The 23,627-nt window shown below is 38.0% G+C and overlaps 1 protein-coding gene across 1 annotated transcript; it reads right to left on the reverse strand.

Annotated features, from left to right (window-relative positions):
* Positions 1-21,276: 21,276 nt before the first annotated feature.
* LOC112187966 (putative clathrin assembly protein At4g40080) lies at positions 21,277-22,809 on the reverse strand. Its single transcript, XM_024326948.2, has one exon. It carries the CDS (start codon positions 22,665-22,667, stop codon positions 21,426-21,428), a length of 1,242 nt encoding a protein of 413 aa, XP_024182716.2. The 5' UTR covers positions 22,668-22,809; the 3' UTR covers positions 21,277-21,425.
* Positions 22,810-23,627: the final 818 nt, after the last annotated feature.

Genomic DNA, 23,627 nt, shown 5'->3' on the forward strand with positions numbered 1-23,627 from the left:
CCAATGTAGTAGACTCTTCTCAACCAAAAGAAAACAAAACTAATAATCTACTTTGATGATTAATGTGTGGCTTGAGTTGTCACCTGTACAATAAGTCATATAATAATTAAGGGATAATGACCACTTACCCATAGAATACCAAATACAACCCCATACACTCCACCAACTTATTTTCAACCCCAATCACCCAAAAGTTTTCTCTTTTTCTCCCAACTATTCCTTTCACTTAATGTTTATCCCATTGATACCCCTCTCTCTTGCTTTTACTATTCTTTTGCTTCTTTTTATTTTCCTTTGATGAAACGTGGTGGGCCCATCTCAAAATTATTTGTCTAGATATAATTGCAGCTAAATTGCATCCTCTATTCGAAGGTAAACAGTTAAATCTTAATATTCATAATTTCGATTGTTGATAGACTTGAGTTGATTGCTATCTGCAAAATTACTACTAAGGAACTGCAAAAAGAGAGAGAGAAATTGAGAAAATTAAAAACTTATAGAGATAATCTTAGTAGAGATTCTCCCAATTACTGGGATATTATCTATAGACTACAGACTAGAATCTATCAAATAGAAGAAGAGATAGATAATCTCTTAGATGTTCTGGAAGAAGAACAAAAACCTCTTAATTATTTGAGCATTGGTTAGATCCGCACATCACTGGTATCAGAGCTTGTAAAACAGCTCAAGGAGATCCCCTCCTTAATGGGGACAATGTCAGAATTGTTATTAGAGAAAATAAATTCTCTACTAAAATCTTCTGATGAGAAACATCAGAAGCTGTTATTAGAGGTATCTAGATGTCAGTCGACTCTAGAAAAATTACCTGCTATAATCCACCAATTGGAAAGATTGGAAAACAAACTGGATTATATCAAGGAACTTCCAAAAACGGAGGAAGAAAAGCTGACAGTTGTCAGTAAAAAAATCATTGAACAGCAAAAAACGCTGGATTCTATGAAAAATATACTGAAGGACAAGAAAGTGCCTACAGTAAAAAAGAAAACTAATGGATTCAAACCATTAGAAAAACCAGACATAAATCGTGTTCCAAACATGATTTTTCTGGAACCATCTACTAGCCAGACTAGTATCCGGTATGAAAACCCGGAAAAAAGAGAAATGAAGATGTTAAGCATCTTTGGAAAGAAGAAAGGAGTACAACTCCTAAATGCTGAAGAGTTCGAATTCAACGAAATCGAACAAGAAGTAAAAAAATTCCTCAATCCCAAAGTTAGATTTCAAACAGATCTACAAAAGAGGAAAGTTTGATTTAATGGATAGCCATTATTTTAAACTACTAGAAATTACAACTCCCGCTACAGCAGGTGGAGAGACTGATCTTCTACTAATAACTCCAGCAGAAGTAGCCAGAGCTCAAGCAAAGAAGTACCAATTTATGCATATTGGAGCAGTCCAAGTAGGCATAAATCTGCTCGCTCGTGAAGGAATAAACTGTTCAGTCCTATGCGTTCTACAGGACAACAGGTTAACAGACTTCCAAGCTAGTCTGTTGGGAACACTCGAAGCATCCTTATGCGACCAAGTGGCATATTTCAACTGCTTCCCCAACTTCACCACCAGCTTGAAAGATGCAGCCCACTGCCTCAGACTGAGAGTCAAGACAGATGGTATATCCATGAAAGAAGACATGCAAGAACTCGCAATAGTATACAGGATATACTATAAATTGATGAGTACCACAGTAGCCCCTAAGACAAGGATAACAAACATCCCAGGTCTTACTACTGGATTCCTCACCAATCAGAAGAACCATTCACAGCAGATCCACAAAGTTACTTGGAATGAAGTAAAATTTCCTATTGAATGGAAATTATCAGGTCCAAAAAAGCAACCGGAAAGAGCAAAAGCAAAAATCTACGAGAGTAGAAGAACTGGAGAAATCAGCCTCAACTTTGACAATCACAGGAAAAGTGATGTCTGTCCTGAGAACCTCAGGATAAACAGCAGTCTTCTGAGAAAAAGCTACAGCACCAGAGAAGCTAGTGTTAGTGGTACAAAACCCACTATTGAAGAGCCAATATCAGAAGAAGACCTGGAAGCAGATCTATGCAGACCAGTCCACATGCTCAGAGCTGAGAAGCTCTATGATCTCTATGAAGAAGCTGAGAATTGTGAAAATCCTGAACGATTAGAAAAACTAATCGAAGATATGAAAGAATTCAAAATCAGAAAGACGAGAAAAGTCTTTCCTTATCAAGATATTGAAATGGAAGAAGGAGAAAGCTCCAGAACTTTCATTAGCAGAGAAAAAGGAAAAGTAAAACTCCCATTACAAAAAGCCCCCACGGGTAAAAAAGGGGAAAGAAATTCCCAAAGATTTGTCCCAGAGGATAATCTGCCTAGAGTCCCTATCACGAACTACGGTATCTGGTTAAATCTAGACAAGAGTCTAGACAAAAGAAAAACCATTGACCAATGGGTAGATAGCCTGATGATGGCCTCTGCACTTACCCTTGGCAAATTCGAAGCACCAGATTTGCAGGTGTACTATGAAACTACTCTCACAGGAGTAGCAAAAAAGTACTACCTATCTTTCAAAGAAACTACCAGAGGAAGAGACTGGCTTGAAGAAATCAAAAATTCAAAGTCTCCGTACGATTTTGCAGTACCACTGTATGATCAGTTCTGTGGAGATCTTTCAAATCTGAGTGAGAAAGCCAAAGAAACGGCAAAGTCGAATATCTATGCTCTCAAAATCTGTGACATGAGATATTTCGAAGAATACCTGAATGAGTTTCAGGAATATTACTGTACAATTGGTGAACTAGAGAATACTGATCTAGTTAATCTGTTGCACAGAAAACTCCCTGAACCATGGAGAACAGCTGTGAGAGAAAGCATAGCTGAAAAACCAATTGAAAGATTTTCAGTTGGAGGAATTGCCGACAGAATCCGACAATTACTGAAAGAGCAATGCAAAGCCAATCTTAGAGCTAAGATGGCCAAGAAACAACTCAAAGGAGTTGACAATTTCTGTTATGGAATATTGGATATGCCCACGAACTGGGGATGTCATGAATCCAAATTCCACAGAAAAAAGAAAGAAAAATATTACTCTAAAAAATTCAAAAAGAGTAATAAAAAAAGGGATTGGAAATTCAAGAAGAGTTCCAATTACAAGAAACAAAAGGATGAAGATCCAAAAAAGAAATTCTTCAAGAAAAAGAAGAATACTACTCATCAGCATAAACAACCAAGCAAGAAAGCTTGCAGATGTTGGTTATGTAAAGCTGAAGGGCACTATGCCAACGAATGCCCTGAAAAGAGTAAAAGATCTACTAAAGCTCTCTTTGAAGAATATGAGCAAATAGTAGAAGTAGCAAATATGAAAGGCTACGAAATAGCCTATTCTGATGATGAAGATGATGACAGATCAGTCTACTCTGCCTGGTCTGAAGAAGAAGAATCATCAGAAGAGTCTGAGATAGATTCTGAAGTAGAGTACTTCGAATCCAGACAAATGAATGTTTTGAAAATCAAAAATTGGGAGGAAAGCAAGACAGAAGCATTAATGTCTTCTTATCAGGTGAACCCTGGTACATTCGTTTGTGACTATTGCTTATGTCATGAAAAGAATGGTCTCCCTATGTTCTGTGAAGAGTCTAAGAAGACTTATCACAAAGAATGCTTCATAGCTGAAGCAAGAAGAAAAACCAAGAATGGCCTGGTCAGCCAATTGGTTGAACAAGAATATGAAGAATATTTCTCTGAACAAAAAGAGAACGAAGAAGAAAAAGAGGTAGAAACGCTGTTCCAAAAAATTATAGAACCTTCTCCTCCTTCTTCCTCGAAAAAGGAAGAAATCATCAATGAAGAAGAAGTCGATGAAGACGTTGAACTGGTTGAAATACCAGAAAAGGTAGAACTGGTGAAACCACCAGAAACTGTTCATCTCTTAGAACGACAAGAAGATACTGAAACATGGGATCTACTTGGCCAACCTTCTGGCAAGTTTGACTATAAAGTCAGATATGACCCTCCGTTATGGCTCAGTAATCCAGACATCAAAGAAATAATTCCTACAGATTGGGATGATGATAAATCTCCCACTCAGGAACATATTCCAGAAGAATGTAAACCATTCATTCCAACAGAACAAGCTCAAGAAAATGAGCTTCATCAATCGAAGGTCGTCTCTACCAGTAGATACAGCAACTACATAGAGATTGGGCTAAAATTCCCAGATCATAGAAAATATCATCTACATGCCTTTGTAGATAATGGATCGGGATTTACTGTTGCAAAGAAGTTTGCAATTCCAGATGAACTCTGGAAAGAAGACAAGAAAAAGTCAGCTACTGGTGTTACTTTTGATGGAAGCCATCTCACCATGAAAAAAGTAGCAAAAAATGTTCATATCACCATTGGTGGAGGAACATTTATCATCCAGAATGTTTGGCAATCTGAAGGCCAAGGATCTGATTTCTTGTTGGGAAATGACTTTATTCTCCAACAACGATTCATTCAGGATGAAGAAGCAATCGGCTTCAGGAAAGGAGAACGGGTGTTCTGGGCAGACCGCCTCACACAAGCCAGAACTGTGGTTGGTCCCGGTTTTACTACTCAGTATCAGAGATCGCAACAGAATAGTGGTGGTCTTACCCCCTACAAACCAAAATTCAAACCCATACTCCAAATCAAGCAACAAGAAGAATTACTTGTTGAAGAATCTTCTGAAGAAGAGGAAGAAGAGGAAACTAGTGAAGAAGAAGAAGAAGCTAGTTTCATCCATGAGCACAACCTCAAGCACTTTCAGAATAAGCTTGAGTCTCAGAAAATTCCCACTCTCGAAGGAATCAAGAAACTACTCGAACATAATATCGATGTAGACCCTCAGAAGTTTTGGGAAAAAGACCCAGTGGTCTGTGAATTAAAATTACATGACATGAATGCCATCTGTCATGTCAAAGCCATTCCTCACTACAAAGAGGAAGACCAGAAGGAATTCAGAAAAGATATTGAAGATCTCCTGAAAAAGAGATTGATTCAACCTTCCACTAGCCCTCATCATGCTCCAGCATTCTACGTGAGAAATCATGCAGAAAACCTAAGAGGAAAAGCTAGAATGGTTATTGACTACAGAGACGTCAATAAGAAGACTGTCAAAGACGGTTATCAAATTGCTCAAGTAAGAGTATTGATTAACCAGCTCAGAGGAGCCAAAGTCTTTTCAAAATTCGATGCAAAGTCGGGTTTCTGGCAGGTCAAGATGCATCCTGAGAGCATTCCTCTCACTGCATTTGGAACACCACAAGGCCATTACGAATGGTTAGTAATGCCCTTTGGTCTAAAGCAAGCTCCCTCGATCTTCCAAAGAAAGATGGACAACATCTTCAAGCATGTAGCGGAGTTCTGTGTCGTCTACATAGATGACATCCTGGTCTTCTCCAAAAACAGAGAAGAACACATGAGACACCTCCATGAGGTAGTAAAGCTGATAGTTCAGCATGGGATTATCCTAGGAGAAAAAAAAATCTTCTTTATCCTCGATGAAGTTGATTTCCTAGGAATTAACATCAAGAATGGAGTCATAAAACTCCAACCCCATATCCTTGAGAAGATCTGGAAATTTCCAGATAGAATTCCTGATGCTAAGAGTCTAGAGAGATTCCTTGGTGTCATAAACTATGGGAGAGATTTCATTCCCAAAATCTCGGGGTTAACAGCAATGTTATCTCCTAAGACAAGTTCCAAAAGAAAATGGAACTTCACAGAAGATGATGAAAAGATAGTGAAGCAGATAAAAAATCTCTGCAAAAACCTCCCTCCTCTTCAACAACCAGAAGAAAATGATGAAATTATTCTCCAGACAGATGCGAGCGATAATTATTGGTCTGGTGTGGTTCTGGCAAAAACGCCTGGAACTAACATTGAAAAGATCTGCAAATTTTGTAGTGGCAAATTCAGCCCTGCAGAACTGAATTATCCCACAGGAGAAAAAGAAATTTTGGCTGTCAAGAAAACGATTTTAAATTCTCCAGCTTTTCTTGGAAAACCCTTTACTGTCCGCACCAATTGTGCCAGAGTAAAGAATTTCAAAAATTTCAAACTTGATAAAGCTGCTGATAGAGGGAGATTAGCAAACTGGCAATTATTTCTTAACCAATATGATTATAATGTTGAATTAATTGCAGGTAACAAGAATTATCTTCCAGACGCATTGACCAGGGAAATGGCAATGTTCAACCAAAGAGAAGAAGACGAAGGTCGTAATCCCAGAAGCAGAAGAACTAGGAAAGAACATGAACCTCAAGAAGATCCTATGGAAACCAAAGAAAAGGTTCTTAAAAGGTTTCTGCTAAGTCCTAAAGGATTAGCCTCAACTGACCAATCCCAGAGTAAAGGATTGGCTAGCCCGTCTCAAACGGCAGACGGTAAAGGCTCATCAAGACCGTTGATGGCTGCTGCTTTGCCAAAAAGCAGACCAACTCCAACTGGAGTCATAAATGTTTTTAATTATGAATTAAGAACTTTTGATACTCCTGTGTTCAGAACTGGCAGGAGACTTGCTTATCACCAGAAGGCAATCCTAGATAATCTCTTATTTGCCTTTCAAGAAAGAAGCAGTGGTCTAATGTTCCCGGCACTCTTTGCACTAGCTGAAGAACTATATGAGAATGCCAGACCACAATTTGAAGAAAGCCATATACAGCAGAGTGCTGTAAGAAAAGAAAAATTTCTCTTCCTTGAAAGTCCAGAAAGTGCTAGGGTTCCTATCATGGCACTCAATGAATCAGACTGGCATGAATTCCATAGTCTGATAGGAAGACATAATCCAGAAGACCTAGTTCCTCCAACTCTCTTTATTGTTTCAGGTCCTTATGTTGGAAGATACCTGGTTAATGTTCAGAGTGAACATCCTCAAGAACACAAGCTTTGGCTTGTTGAAAATGGTTTTGTCCATAATCTGTGGACTAAAACAAATGATGATCTAAAAGGTTTGCCGCCTATCATTGTCAACACAGTCAAAAATGTAAGAAAGAAGGACTGTATGCTTAGACTGAAGTTCAGATCCACTCCTCCAGAATGGATCCAGAAGGCAAACGGTGAAATTGAATATATTCCTCCTTATCATTATGTAAGAATTATTCAAAGGAAATATCTTCAACCAGCCTGTGTAGGGTACAATGGCCAACCAAACTCAAGCATCCCATGGATGAAGGCCATGACTCTAGAATATATCAAAAAGATCATCTCTGAAGATACCTACAATACCTTCCTGGCAGCAGGAGAGAAAATTATCATCACTGCTTACGATCATCCTGACGTAGTCAGCAGTGACTTATTCCTATCTCTTACCAGAAAGGAGATAGATTCGACACTGGCATGCTTACGATGGGTGGAAAAGCTTGAAACAGACAACCATTACAAGATGTATGTTGATACAGATGTCGAAGACAATACAACAACAGCAAGGATGGCCCAGGCAGACAACGACTCGTTTGTCCTCGGTCACAACTCAGAAACCGACGAGAACATGTGAAGCAGCAGGTGTAGAAAACACCGAAAGTTCTTTTGGACTCTTCCCAAAAGTGACTTTTGCTTTTCAAAAAGCAGGTGAAAAACATTTCACCTAAAAGAATCTGCTTTTCCCCGGTCGACCTCCACCAGCAGGAGCACTAAGGAAAGCAGGAAATCACCGAGTCGTTCTGTTCATTTTGTTGTTTTGAATTGTAATTTGAGTTCCGCTCCCTATATAAGGAGCTTTAGCTTCCTTTAGAAGGCATTCGAAAATTTCGATATCAGTTCAGATTAGTAGTTCTAGTAGCAGAGTGATTTTCCTTCCTGCCTGTGTGAAGAAGTGTGCTTTCATTTCAAGTAAGTACTGTAATCATTCTTATGGATAGCTAAACAGCTTCTTAGCTGTTTACCTGAGAATGAGGCTCTGAAATTTTAGCTTTGTAATTATGTTTATATAAATAATTTCAGTGTGTTCACCCACTTCATCAGTTTTTAAGTGTTAGCAAGTCAAGTTTTCTGTTATGTTCTTATCTTTAAGCATGTTCAGCCAGTATCTTATACTTTCTTTAAGTTCAGAATTCCTGGTTTTTTAAGAAAAACTTGCCACAGCTTAGGAGAGAAACAAGCAGCAGTGATTCCGCCTGTTAAATCACCGTTAGGCAGGAGGCCGTTAGGTGAAAAACTTGGGCATGTTGAAGGCTAGTTTTGTTTTTTTCAGAAGTTAGAACAAGATTTCCTAAGAAAAAATGAGTTTTGGACCCAAAAAGTCAGCATAGGATACACTAGGCACTACTTAGAAAGGACTACCCTTATGAGTCTTTTCACCTAAAAATTGTGTAAATGGGCAAAATACAAGGATGATGGATTGAATGGGCAAAATACCATGAGTTTTTGGGCAAACGGGCACAACCCCAATAATTAATCATGGTAGACAAGCTTTTGAAGCAACAGAAGAAGATAAGCGGTGGTGTTAAAAAAAAAAAAACAAAAGCAATAGAACTTTGAGCTTTGATGCATAAGGTGACAAATAATGTCCCATGTGAAGAAATTTTTGGCGGTGGAAAGCTGATCAAATAGAAGGCGGGATTTAAGATATACATATATGCGTATATCCAAGCTGTCATTGTCAAAGTTGCTGCAAAATTGCTTTGAACGTGAGAGGCCTTGGGGAATCATAATTCTGCCTTATTCTTCTCACTTTGACCATTAAAAATGTGGAATAACGATGCAAGAAGACAAAATAGTGATTAACTAGCAGCCATGGAAATTTGATCAGTACACATGGAAGTAAAATCTCAAAGCATGGTTTTGAAAATACAGGGTGCTGTCATCAAATCATGAGTCGGTGATTCATTTAATTAAAGCATGAATTGAATTATGGTTAAATGCCTCACCGATGCCGGGTTCGACATCAAGAGCTCTAACACTGCGAACAGGGAAAGAAATTGAAGACATGAGTTGGGCTCAACCGGGCTGTAGAAGTGGACTAATGGGTGTGGAAATCAATTCATGCATTGCAAGTCATATTGGGCTCTGCTACAAGTTTAGAAGCTCTACTCCCAGTTAGTTTGGTGGCACAAAGCCCATTACAAAATCCAGGGCCCATGACGAAGCTCGGCACGTTCGGGTGCCCAATTTAAATCAGTGGACACTCAACTAAAATTGGGTGTTCACCAAAATATGTTTTCTCGACGAGTTCAAAATATACACCCGTTGAGTAAAAATTGGTATAAAACCGAAAATCCCAAATAATGAACTACAGTGGTTTGATCCCTTTACAGGGTATGTAGGCAGTCTAGCGACCCACTAGATGCAACCGCAACTCCAAACAGAATCCCTGACTCCACCAGTCAAATTCAGCCAGTCCCAAATGAATCACTGACTTCAGTCAAATTCTCCCAACACCAGAAAAATCAAATTCATTCCCAAATCACACAAATAAAGTCCAAACCAAATCCAAGGGCTTTAAACCCTTCCCCAAACACAAATTCAAAATGAATGGGTCATCTACCCGTTTAAATCTCAAAAGCCGGAACTACATGTGGTTTGATCCCGCAAAGGGTATGTAGGCAATCTGAAACCAAATTTATCTAGATGCAACCGCGTCCTAAACACAAAATCGAATCCCTGGTTCACTTACACCAAATGCATCCCAAACACTACGCTCATTCCAAAAAATCAAAGCCCTCCAATGAGTCATTCACCCGTTGGAACTCTTGAACTACGAGTGGCTTGATCCCTCTCCAAGGGTACGTAGGCAACCCATTCAAATATCCGGGTGCAGCCGCAAAAACAAACAAACACACATCCCATCAATTGGTTTCTTCATAAATGGAATCAAAGGGTGTTTCCCTGTAACAAGGGATTGTAATTAAGAGACACATTCTGTCTTGAATGGGTCGAACCCAAAATAATAAAAACTCTATTCACTAAATGAATACAAGTGAAATTATGTTGGGTGACATTTACGCTCAACAGAGAGAGAGAGAGAGAAAGAGAGAGAGAGAGAGAGAGAGAGAGAGAGAGAGAGAGAGAGAGAGAGAGAGAGAGAGAGAGAGAGAGAGAGAGAGAGAGAGAGAAATCGGTGAGGGGGAGGAGAGAGAGAATATATCGAAGAGGGGAGGGGGGAGAGAGAGATGATTGTAATTTAATAATTAAAATGAGATTAAAATTGTCAATAGTTGTTAGATTGGGTAAATGGGGTTAAAAAACTCTTAGTGGAGTAAGTTGACAACTTTTAGTCTAAAATCGGGTAAGTGGTCACGGCCCCTAAAAAAATCTAATCAATTACATGGTTACAATCTACAACAGTAGGCAATGTTAGGTAATGATATATTTAATATACGGAATAATTTTCGATAATTTGAGATGTAAAAAACAGTTGATGAAGAGTGTGTGTGTGTTTATTTTTTTGATTTTATTATTCATTGAATTTGTAGTATATTCCTTGTAATCATCGAGACCACAGGCCTTGCACTCAAACAACTTCATGTGGGTATGAATCTACGACAATTGACTACGGATTCGAAGTTGAAGATGAAAAACCAAAGGCCAATGAAAGAGTTGATGATGAAAAGCCTAAGCCGCCCCCAACTTGTTTTTATGGGATTCAAATTTGCTCACCACTTTTATTTTGTGGTGATATCACCACCCTATTAAAACTTGTCACGTCATATAGAATTAATTGAATACTTAAAATATAATTTTTTAATAAAATATCATGATAAACTATAATTATGTTTTATAACACGTGACAGTTTAATTTGTATTGAGTGGTGGTATCGCGGGAGCAAATTTGAATCCGTTTTTATGGGTCTAGCTTCCTGTCTAAGTTGGTTATGGGAAAGTACATAACATCAAATGCATCTCTATATTTATCTACTATAAAAATAAGACATTTTAATTTGATCAAACATTATAGTTATTTAGATACGAAAAATATATTTTAAAATTAATTTAAGATAAATTTTGAGGGCTTAAGTGGTAGTACTTTAAGCGGTATTTTGAAAATTAATTCAGATAAACTTTTAGACTTTCAAATTTGATTGAAATTTAGGATACTCAAAACATTGCTATTGTATCATTTGAATGGTACGGCAATATTGCACAGTTTAAAATATCTAATCTAAAATTAATATCATACTTTAAGATCTTGTTTGCATAGTGCGGAATATCCACTCTAGAACTCGTAGATTTTGTTGGCATGCAGAGATAATTCAAACCATATGAAATATTACATTAGACTCCAATATCAGATACTCACCGGCTAATGTTTATGATCTAGCACTATATAATATATAGTTGTAGTATTGAAAGGGAACACTAGGTTTCTTATCGGAGTTTTTCTATTGGAACCTTCAAATTTACTCACTTGACCTCTATGCTTTTTACACCTCCTATCAAATTTTTAAATATTAAATTTACTCACTAAACCTCACTAAAGTTCCTCAAATAACCTCACTCATAAACAAATTATTATCTTTAAAATAAAAAACTCAGTCATTTAAATGATTTAATTACTTTATAAATCTTAACTACTTAAAGTCGAGATCGAGGGCTTTCTCTCCTTCTCAATTTGGTTCGCATCAAGGTCTGAGGCTGAGCTTCGTTCGGATGCAAACTGAACTGGTGGTTGCTGGTTGTTGGAAGATTTGGGATCCAGGGCGTTTCATGGTTTCGACTGAGCCGAGATTGGATCGGGTTCGGCTGGAGTCCGTCCTCCATGGATGGCGACGAGGGCACATTCAAATGGACCAGGCTGTGGAGAAGAAGCACGGTGGCTGGAGTTGTGGGGAAGCTGCAGGTCCGCCGGAATATTACTTCTTTGAGGGATATGTGGCTTCCCGAGGTGTTTGCTGTCGTCACATCTCTCCATCTGGGTCGTCTGTTGGTACCGGAGTCAGGGACGTTTCACTAGTTCCGCGGTGCCGGATTGCCGGAGGTTTGGTGGCGGGTTGGTGCGGCGGCGGCAAGATCACAGGCTCCGCTAGGTTGGCTGCAAGGGCAAAACCCAATTATATTTGGGCTTTGCGATGTTTTCCAGATTGGGCTTGGGCCTAATTGGGCTGACTAGGGCTGCAATATGTGGGCTCTCTTTGTTCTGGATCCGGATTTGGTATCCTGGTGCATTTTCTATAAAGATTTGGGATCCAGGACGATTTACGTCTCGATACCTAATTTGTTATTGGGATCAATGCCCGCGAGGAACTGCAGGGATTATTGGTCTGAGGTTGTCAGCGAGTCTACTGATAGATTCTGCGGAAAAATTTTATTCACTACAACAGAAAGTCTTTTTATCGACCACGTTTTTTGCGAGGAATTTATTTTCCGCAGTAAATGTCACTTTTTACGAGGAATATGTTAATTCATCACTAAATGTCATTAGGTTTTTTGCGAGAAACATATTTTCCTCACTATACACCACTTTCTACAACGAACTACAAAAAGGTGACCATAATTTGGTCTTCTAAATCATCATGTTATTAGTGAGAAAATAGGAAACTTCAGTGAGGAATTTTTTCATCGCGAAAAAGACATTCAACTGGAAAATAATGATTTTGTCGTTATTAGTTTGGTGGAAAATTCTGTAAAATCCGCCAAATTCAACGACGATAAAACTATGGTTTCCTCACTAAGAGTCCGTGTTTTGCGAGGAACTATTTTCTCGCCAAAAGAAGCATTTAGCGAGGGAAATACACTTTTCTCGTTATTTGTTTGGCGAAAAATTATGTAAAACCCCCTAACTCTAGTAGCGACGAAACTATAGGTTCCTTGCTAAATGTCAATGTTCAACGAGGAAACATTTGGTCGCCAAAAGATGCAGTTTGCGAGGAAATAATTAAGTCGTTGCTATAGTTTTGGTGGGAAGTTTTCTCGAACCCGCCAAATTGTATGGCGACAGAAGTATGATTTCCTCGTTGAAAGATGACTTTAAGAGATGAACGATTTCCTCGTTAAAAGATGACTTTTAGTGACGAACGATTTCCTCGCTAAAAGCGGACTTTTATCGATGAATGTTTTCCTCGCTAAAATAGAAATTTTAGCAATGAATGATCTTCTCGCTATTGATAAATTTATCGAGAAATTAATAATTTCGACGCAATAGTTTTGGTAGAAGGTTTTTTGAACCTACAAAATTTCATATATATATATATATATATATATATATATATATATATATATACAGGTCCCTTCTAGTGAGGGATCCATTTTTTGTTCTTTTATAGGGATAGGGCATTAGACTAACTTTTTGATCATATTTTAACATCTTAACCTTTCAGATTTTAGGTCCAAATGTGTAGATCACTTAAGCAAAATTTCAGCCAAATTGATTATCATTAAGGCATTTAAAACAGCGACCTAAGATTATAAGTATGAACGGTTTAAGTTTGATAGATTTGTTTCGTTTATTGATTTATTCTAGTTTGATACCTTAACGATCACCGATTGGGCTGAAAATTTGGAGAAGTGATTTACACATTAGGACTTAAAAACTGAATGGTTGAGATGCCAAAATGTGATCGAAAAGTTGGTCTGATGCTCTATCCCTATAAAAGACCAAAAAGGAGATCCCTTAGTGGAAGGGCCCTCTATATATATATATATATGTATATATGTATATATATGTATATATAAAAGACCAAAAAGGGATCCCTTAGTGGAAGGGCCCTCTATATATATATGTGTGTGTGTGTGTGTGTGTGTGTATGTATATATATCTATAATCTATGTATATATATGTATACAAGTATATGTATGTATGTATGTATGTATGTATGTATGTATGTATGTATGTATGTATGTATGTATGTATGTATGTATGTATGTATGTATGTATGTATGTATGTATGTATGTATGTATGTATGTATGTATGTATGTATGTGGATCCCTCACTAGAAGGGCCATATATATATATATGGCATTCAGTTTTTAGTTCTTAATGAGTAGATTACTTCTGCAAATTTTCAGCCAAATTAATTATCATTAAGGCATTCACAATGACGATTTAAGATTATAAGTATGAATGGTTCAAGTTTGCCAGATTTCGTTTGTCCATTGATTTAATATAGTATGATACCTTAACGATCACCTATTCGGTTGAAAATTTGCAACAATGATCTACACATTAGAGCCTAAATACTAAACGGTTGAGATGCCGAAATGTGATCGAATATTTGGTCTAATGCTCTATCCCTAGAAAAGACCAAAAAAAGGGATCCCTTAGTAGAAGGGCCCTGTATATGTGTGTGTGTGTGTATTAAGGGATCCATTTTTGATTGCAATCCCTTAAAATGGTCAAAAAGGAGGTCCTTCGCCAGAAGAGCCCTGTGTGTGTGTATTTATATTTGAATAACTTATTATCACTCCCCAATTCCTTCCCATTGATCTTGCGCTCACTTGGCATACTTGACGTTTCCACTAAGGGACTCTTCTTTATGCATATTACTGTATTATACATGACTTACTATGTCATTCCAATTGAACTGCTCTGGTTTTATAACATTCTTTTAAGATGTAGAAATTTGAAGAAAAGTAGATGATCGATCACACTATGTTCAATATGATTATCCTGATAATTCATGATAATTAACAACTAAATGGTACTCAATTTAGCTTAAAATTTTCAAAAAGGATATAGGAGCGATATCTTAAGATTGAACTATTCAGATCATTGAAATAAAATTTTCATAGAAAATCTCGCACCAGACACTAAAATGTTGATACTACAATACTTTCTTCAAATTAAAAATCATTTAGTTAGCCATTATCATGACTTAAGAACCCCTAAACCCTAAACCATAAACCCTGAATTAAAGCGGGCTTTCAAAAACCTGAATAAAATTAAGGGAAAAATTCACCAATGATGTCTGGACACTTGGTGACTTTCAGAATGATACCTGAACTTACAAAGTTATCAATGGCTTTCAGAATGATACCTGAACTTACAAAGTTATCAATGTGATACCTGGACTCATTTTTTCATATCAACGTCGTACCTACGAACAGTTTCCGTCACGGAACCGTTAAATTTTGCACGTGCGATGCACGTGAGTCACTTAATGAAGATAAAAAGACTGATTTACCCTCAAAATTTTTTGAAAAAATTCACCAACGGTGTCTGGACACTTAGGGGACTTTCAGAATGATACCTGAACTTACAAAGTTATCAATGTGATATCTGGACTCATTTTTTCGTATCAACGTCGTACCTACGACCAATTTCCGTCACGGAGCCGTTAAATTTTGCATGTGAGTAACTTGATGAAGACAAAAAGACTGATTTACCCTCAAAAGTTTTTTTCTTTTCTTTTCTTTCTTTCTTTCTTCTTCTTCTTCTTTTTTGTTTTCTTCTTCCCCTGATTTGAATCATGAAGATTCAAATCATCTTGCTCGGCCTATTCCCACCGCCGATCGCTGATCAAACACCGCTGTTGCGTCTCAATCCACCTTCATGCACCGCAGATGCTTCTGGTTCCTCCCACTTCAAATCTTACAACAAATTGAAATTGTGCATTGAGGCTTTGCCGCTCACTCCGAGTTCATCCCCGCCGTCGACGACTTAGCCACCACCACTCTTGTTTTCTCCTTCGACCCCCTTTTATACACCATTGATCAGAAACTTAGAACCCGCCAGCCCTCCACTCTCAAATCACAGCTCCAATCCCACCCCGCCATCCTCTCCGTCATTCCCAACATGCAACACCACCTCCACACCATCCTCACCTGCAACTTCACCGGTCTAGCCGACAACTTCGGCCTCTAGCCCAACTTCGATCAGAGGCAATTGTAGGCAGACAAAGATTAACATTAACTCCGGCCTCCACACCATCCTCACCTACAGAAAATTCGAGCTGTTCTGATTCACCAACTCCGCCACTCCGCTGCTGCCCACCATTGCGCCTCGCCGATTAGCAAATAAAGAACTCGGAGCCTCCACCATCAAGAAATGGAGGCTCACATTTTGAGTGTCCTGTGCAGCGGATATCGGCACCGTCGGAGAAGATGTTATCTAAACAGAAATTAAGTTCGGGTTCCACGGCGGCAGCTCGTCGATTGCGGCCTTGGCTTTCTTGATGAGCCAATCGACGGCTATGTTGGGCCGGTCGTATCCGAACCGGTCTTGCACGTCGTAGAATTGAATGGCGGTGTGGGCGGCAAGCCGAACGCAGTGGTCCCTGAAGCCTTTAGCGGTGCAGACCTTACTGTGGCGGTCCTTCCGGCCGGTGGCCCTTAGAATGTGGCCTCGAGCCTCCACGATTTCGCTAGTGGTGGAGGAAGAAGCAATCTTTATCCCCAAACCCAATCAAGAAGCAGCGGAGGACGACGTCATTGCTCGGTGGTGGAGGTTGTTATGGCTCTCCCCCATTTTTCTTCCTGCATATTCGATGGTGGGTTCTCCGAAAGCGGTGGTGTTGGCAAGGAGAGAAGGAGAGAATAAAGAATCTGAAAAAGAAGAAGAAGAAGAATAAAGAAAGAAAGAAAGAAAGAAAAGAAAAGGAAAAAAAAAACTTTTGAGGGTAAATCGGTCCTTTTGTCTTCATCAAGTTACTCACATGCAAAATTTAACGGCTCCGTGACGGAAATTGGTCGTAGGTACGACGTTGATACGAAAAAATGAGTCCAGGTATCACATTGATAACTTTGTAAGTTCAGGTATCATTCTGAAAGTCCCCTAAGTGTCTAGACACCGTTGGTGAATTTTTCCAAAAATTTTTGAGGGTAAATCGGTCTTTTTATCTTTATTAAGTGACTTACGTGCATCGCACGTGTAAAATTTAACGGCTCCGTGACAGAAACTGTTCGTAGGTACGACATTGATATGAAAAAATGAGTCCAGGTATCACATTGATAACTTTGTAAGTTCAGGTATCATTATGAAAGTCCCCTAAGTGTCCAGACACCGTTGGTGAATTTTTCCCTAAAATTAAAAGTGAAATTAAAGCTGTCTATGTCTCTCCCTCTCTCTCCTCGCTACCGCTCTCACTGTCGCCACCGTCTTTGGAAGCTTTGGGAATTGGATCCCCTAATAGAAAAGATGATCTGCCTACCTCCCATCTTGAATAGAGGCTCTACACTGTCGGAAGGTCGACCCACCATTAATTTTGGTGAGATCCAAGCACGGTAATTGTACGAGAAGCTCTAACTAGGTGGAGGTCCTGGCCCCTGATGGGTATCCTTCCCACTTCTTCAAAAGTGCTTGGACCCTTTAGAATTTGGGTTGTGCAATCAAATTAGGGCTTGAATTATGTACTCTGCTTGCTGTGAATTTCATACTTTAGGGTCTTGGAACAAGGTAAATTCTAATAATTCACCTTCCTCTCTTTAATTTCTTATGGATAAATTAGGGTTTTGTTTTGACGAGACTCCGTAGATATTAACCTACAACGGATTTCTCTAAATTTTAGATCAGTCAAGATCTGACGAAATTTGTTTCATAGGTTTTCTCTTCCCCCAATTCGAATTGAATTGTTAATTGATGTTGGTTCAATTTTGATTTTGTTCCAGTGAGTGCGAGTCCAAGACCAAGAGCTGTTGAGTGCAGGTCAATCCAAGGAACAGATAGACGGATGGAGCTAATCCAGAACGAGTCATGCAAGAGCTTTCTTCAATTGGTCTAATGCCGGAGGTCGCGGTGGTGATGTCCCAATAGTCCAAGTATGTTATTGCTTGAGTGGAGGAACTTTACATACATATTTTGTTTATGCCTTATACTTTTTTTCTTAGCCAATCTTCTGTGTCTTTAAACAGATTAGTGCTCTTAAAAGGGAATAATATAGATGACCTTTTCGAAACTGTAATGCTAGTTGCAGAGGTAAGTCAAATGTGTAATGATGTTGAAACATTAGCTTTGATATGCTTATTGCGAAATAGATGTGCAATCCTAATATCATCATAATAGTTTGTATTGGTTTGCCTGAGCAGTTCTTGTGGAACCTAGAACTGGTCAGAAACCATTCTTTCAAACCAATTAAAATTACTGAGCATCGCACCGCTACACCAATTTATGCTTTAAATATACCACCGATCATGAACAATGTAAGGAAACTGCAAAGCTTTGTTACTCTTATTATTCTTTAGGCATGATTAACTCTTGGTTTCTTTTGTCTTTAGCTCCCATTCATAAACAAAGCTACAACACACCATATTTGATAATGAGGCTTTAATTGCATATGAGATTTTGTCTTCAGGTATATTTATCACTTCATGAATATTGATCAGTTTTCCACCACCAAACAAAAGACATGAACTTATCACTTTAGCATGGCCTCTGTTTGGTCTTCTTGTATTATTGAACCACCATTTTGCATTATCAAACAACTGCCTTATGATCAAAGTGAGAGAGAATATAAAAGCTTAATTAAACTTATTATTCTTCAAAGCACCTGGACATTGTTTCTTGGTCTTTGTTGTCTAACTCGTATTTAAAGTAAGCTTGCAGCACATTTTGACAATCATAGTTCAAATATATATGTTTTAAAGGTCTTTGTCGTCGTCTGCAGGTCTTGAACATTCCTCCACCTCCAAGTTTAACATGGCTACTTGAAAGGTGATTTTGCTGCCATGTATGTTTTAAGATTGATTTGCCAAGGTTCAATTCTTTTTCTTTCTTTCTTTTATTCATGCTCTGTACAGTACCGCAATTTGAACAGAGAACAGATAAGCCAAAAGACTTTCATCATTGATCTTCTTGCCTCTCGCTTCAATTTTGGGGAAAATCAAAACATGAGACCAATTGTAGACTTTCAGATGCTTAGTTTCTTTGCTTCGATTATAATGTTGGCTTGCAGACACCGTACAAGCCGTGATTGGTTAAGCTGTGGCCTTAATGATTAAGGTAATTCTCAGAGTCTCTGCCTGATAACCTCTTAGAAGTATTTGTGCACCACTGTATGTTTTTTGTAATATTCTATGAAACTACTGAAGTAGTTTTAGTAAGTGCTCCATACTTGAACTTTGATTAGGAGTAAGTATGGTAATATTCCATAAATCCCCAGTCTCTAAAATTATATTCATGAGTTGTTCGTGGAATGTTGTTTTCCAATATCCTAGTCATTGAACTCTTGTGAAGGTTGAAGGTTCCAGCAATCCTTATCATTTAAAATACATGTGACTTTGATTATAAGAATACTTTTGGTAAAATTGTGAACTTTTTGTATTATCATTGACTTGTATCAATTTGGTTGCAATCGTTTTTTTTTTTTTTTTATTTCTATGTTTTTAGCATGTGTGTAAATGATTGACTTGTTTGTTATGTTATTTGAAGCACTTCACACTGATTGTAGGAACAAGAATCACATACTAGGATATGATTTATTGCTTGTAATCTTGTAGATGAGGGGAGCTTGCACTAGAAGGAGCTCATTAGTTGACAACAATGGAGCTCGTGAGTCTCAGTGAGTAGCAGCTTGTGGACTGTGAGCATGAAGAAGTGAAAGGCTTGTCTTTTTAAGCTTTCATGAACAAGAGCCAAAGCTGCTAGTAAATGCTTTTGTCTTTGAAATATAAGTTTGGATCTTTTCCTTCAAGTCTGAGAATAATGAACTACCAAGAGAGTTTTGTCCCGTAAACTATGTGAACCATGTTTGCTGCAATATAAGTTTCTTTTGTTCCAAAATCCTTGCTATGTTCTTTTATTTCCTTCATTATTTTGTTGATTGTTTGACTAGTTTTGAATAAGAATCCTCTTTGTAGAATGAAATAATATGTACCTCTGACAGGTCATATTGTAATCAGCAGACAATTGTAACAAAAAGAATATTTCCTCGCTATAGATTAAAATTTAATAACGACAAAAGAGAATTTTCTCACTATAAACTTTAGTTCCTACACCGATGGAAAAAACAATTCTCGTTGTTGATTATTTTTAGGGAGATAACTTTTTCTCGCTAAAAGGATACATATTACGATGAAACAAAATTTCCTCGCTGAAAACAGTTTCGAGTGAGAAAAAACTTCCTCACCCAAAACTATTTATAATGACGAAAATATTTTTGTTGCAAAAGCAGTAGTTTAAATTTTTTATTATTTAAAACTTTTTTAATTACTAATAATCATCAGCGAGGAAATACATAATTTAGCGACGAAATCAAGTTTGTCAGAAAATATATTAAACAACTATTTTCTAATCCCTGAAATTTTTTAACGAGGTAAAATTATGAGTTTGGGTGAGGAAAAATATTGTTGCCATAGGTTAACAACAAGAAAAAATAATTTTCTCGCAAAAAAGATCTAGCGAGGAAATAAATTTTTCGTCATTGAAACTTTTCTTGACGAGCTTTCTCCGACGAATTGAAGACGAAAAAAATTTCCTCGCGGAAATACTATAGAGAGGAAATGTTGGTTTTCAGCGAGAAATAAGTTCCTCGCTAATGAGGTTTTCTGTTGTAGTGATTGTCAGTTTCTTATTAGTTTACTTCCCCCCTGAGCTTCACTCAATAGGTGGAGTGATATTGCGTTTAGCGGTGTTTCTTTCTGACGGCCCCACATGGACTGGTCACTGTGTAATATTGCTTTTTCCATATTGACTAAAAATTGCTGACCTCCTTCTCCAAAAAAAAAAAAAAAAACTACATATACATACCTTAATCAAACAACATGCATAAATCGCTTTTCCAATAAAATAAAATAAATCAACACACAAGGTATTGATTTTTAAAATTAATTTCTAATCAATAAGAAAATAACATGAACTATTATGTGGTTTGTTTTTTCTTTCTTTTTATTTTAGTTGTTAAAGACACTGAAGAAATCATTTTTTCTTAATGTTTATTTATTTTCTCTATTTTTTGTAGCTCATGATTAATTATTAAAATATATATTTTTTATAACTGCTAATTTTTTTTGTTGCAATTATAATGGGTAGACTTATATTCAGGTCATAAATTATAATAGGATTTATTTTGTTTTCCCTCACCAATATGTGTTCAACATATATATCAATATATCATACATTTTTATGTCACATTATCTTAATCATATTTTTAATTCTTATTAAATATATATGAATGCTTTAATGAGTATGTAGTGAATTGGAAAATGAAAATTGATATGGGATATAATAAAGAATACAATATAATATTATTGAATTGGAAAGTCTACATAAAATAAATATAATATTTTTTTGGTATAATTATTGTCCTTAATAGTCATTTTATAGTAGGTTATATATGTCATTTAATAATTCATAATAGAGTGAGGTCAAGTGAGCAGATTTGGAGGTCCTAATAGAAACACTCTTCTTACATATTGGTTAAGTAGATTGAGTTGATCTAATGACCATTAAAAAAAGAAAAAGAAAAAGAGTTGATTAAATAAAAGAAGTGTGTCGTATTGGATCAAAATGTGGACAAATGGAGCCACAGAAAAATAACAAAAATCACAATTCCACAATCTACATCACAATAATTTCACAAAAAAAAAAAAAAAAAAAAACAAATCATTAAGTACATGATTCCATGCTCACCTTCAACCTTCCTGAGGAGAATCGGACCGAGTCATACGACCTTAAAACTCGGTCATCAAACCGAGCCGACTCACCCACACTGTCTCTCCTCACCGCCATCACCACCAACTTACCACCCACTTTCTCTTTCTCTTTCTTAACCCTTCCCTTCATCTCTCTCATCAACTCCCAAAACCTCTCTACCAAATCACTCTTCACCGCCGACGACACTGTCAGAAGCCTCTCCTTGCAATCCTCCGACCTCTTTAACGTGCTCAGCAACTCGACCGAGTCGCCAAAGCTCATGCAACTCAGTCTCTCATCAAACTCCTTGACTCGGACCGAAACCTCGTTCATTGCGGCAATCTGGTCCTGACCCACCAAACCCAATATCTCGCCTACCAACCTGTTACCGTTCAAACTTGAAAAGTCAGGCCGCCGGCAAATCTCTTCCATTAGACTCACCAGCGACTCGGTCTCCCTAACCAGGTCGGAATTCATGTGCGCTGAGATTCTCTCTTCTTGTCTGTCTCTTTCGGCAAGGCACGAGTTCGATCCTAAGAAGAAACCTAAGAACCGGGAAGTGATGATGAGGTTTTCTATGTACTGTCCGTACCATCTGACCCAGGACGAGAGGTCCCAGGAAATGGGGCTAGAGTTGTCCCGGAAGTTGGAGAGCTTAAGGTAGTTTCTGCCGCCAGTGGAGGGGAAGACGGAGAGCTGGTCCTGGAGGATGAAGGAGCCGTACTTGACGATGTGGTGAACGGCGATGAGGCACTTGAGTGCGACGGAGGAGTTTTGGGTGGTTTGGAGGCGGTCCATGAGGGCTTCGATGGCGGCGGAGGCGGTGGCACGCGAGCTGTGTCCGAAGGAGAGGAGCGCGGCAAGGTGTTTGGCGGGTGGAGGTGAGAAAGGGTCGTGGGTGGTGGCGCGGAGGAGGGCGAGGTGGAGAGATTGAGGAGTACTGCTGGCAGCGGTGTTGATTGTGGAGAGGATTGCTGCTTTGCTCTGAGAGGCTTTGTCTTTGATTGCCCCCATTAGAAGGTCTTTGATCTTTGTTTTCCGTCCCATGGAGTTGGATAGAAGAGGATACGATCGAACTGAGAGAGAGAGAGAGAGAGAGGGAGGTCGGTGGGGGTTTGAGTTGAATTTTATGGGTTGTGGGGTTTGATTATTACGAGCGAGGGCCTTGTCACATTCTACATTTCTACCTAGCACTAAAATGAAATCAAATCGCATGCGGGATTATTTTTCAATGCTATTCCCATCCACTAGTTATGATTCGTTCCTTTTTCAACTCCATTTAATAATTTGGTGAAAAACTCTACTTGTATTTCTTATAGTTTATGCTAAATTAACTAGAACGATCAATGGACAACATTTTTATGCAATATTAATGGATCGAATTTGATCAAACCCTAGGTTCAAGAGCGGCGGCGGAGATCATTGGTCGTGATTTCATAGGATCGGCGGTTTCTCTTTCGCTGGGACTAGGCAAATCCTTGTTCCCTCATCATCATGATTCATGAAGTTGCCAACAATTACTTTGAGCTGTTGTTGCCTTGCCGATCAGGATTATGATCGGATAACGCCGTAACGCATATTGATATTCTAGTAGCTTTTGTCTTGGACATCATTACGCGAATCGAATTGTATTTGGGTGGTTGGATAAGCGGTAAATAGTTGGTATCATTAACATAATGCAACCTTCATTAACGATAGTGTGTGTCTACGTCGTATTTGGGTGTTCGTTGGGTATTAAGTGTCATTGTTGCTTTCTTTTCTCCACTAGCAACTTGCTTATGTGATGTTTGTCAGGTGGGATCCACGATTTTATGGCCGCAGCTAAGTTGAGTCAGAAGAGGCAGCCATCTTAACTCTTAAGCCCCCCGCCCTGACCGATGCAAGTTTTGCATAAAAAAAATAGACCCAGTTTAAAGTTGATTCGTATACGTAATTATGTAGGTGTAAATATGTATTCTGAAATGTTAAATGTTTAGGCAGTAAAAAATTTGAGTTACACGTACCACTGTTTTGTAGTATGTATTTTTTTTCTTTCTTTTTTAATATATACGTAGAACTATGCAATCATTTTATATTTTTTGCCTCAATTTAGAAGACATTTACCTGTTACTGATGCTGATCAGATATAGTGGATTTATTATGTTCTTAACTTAATTAAATGATAATACTAACATC

The sequence above is a fragment of the Rosa chinensis genome, chromosome 2, assembly GCF_002994745.2.
Source record: "Rosa chinensis cultivar Old Blush chromosome 2, RchiOBHm-V2, whole genome shotgun sequence".
In the NCBI taxonomy this organism is placed as follows: Eukaryota; Viridiplantae; Streptophyta; class Magnoliopsida; order Rosales; family Rosaceae; genus Rosa; species Rosa chinensis.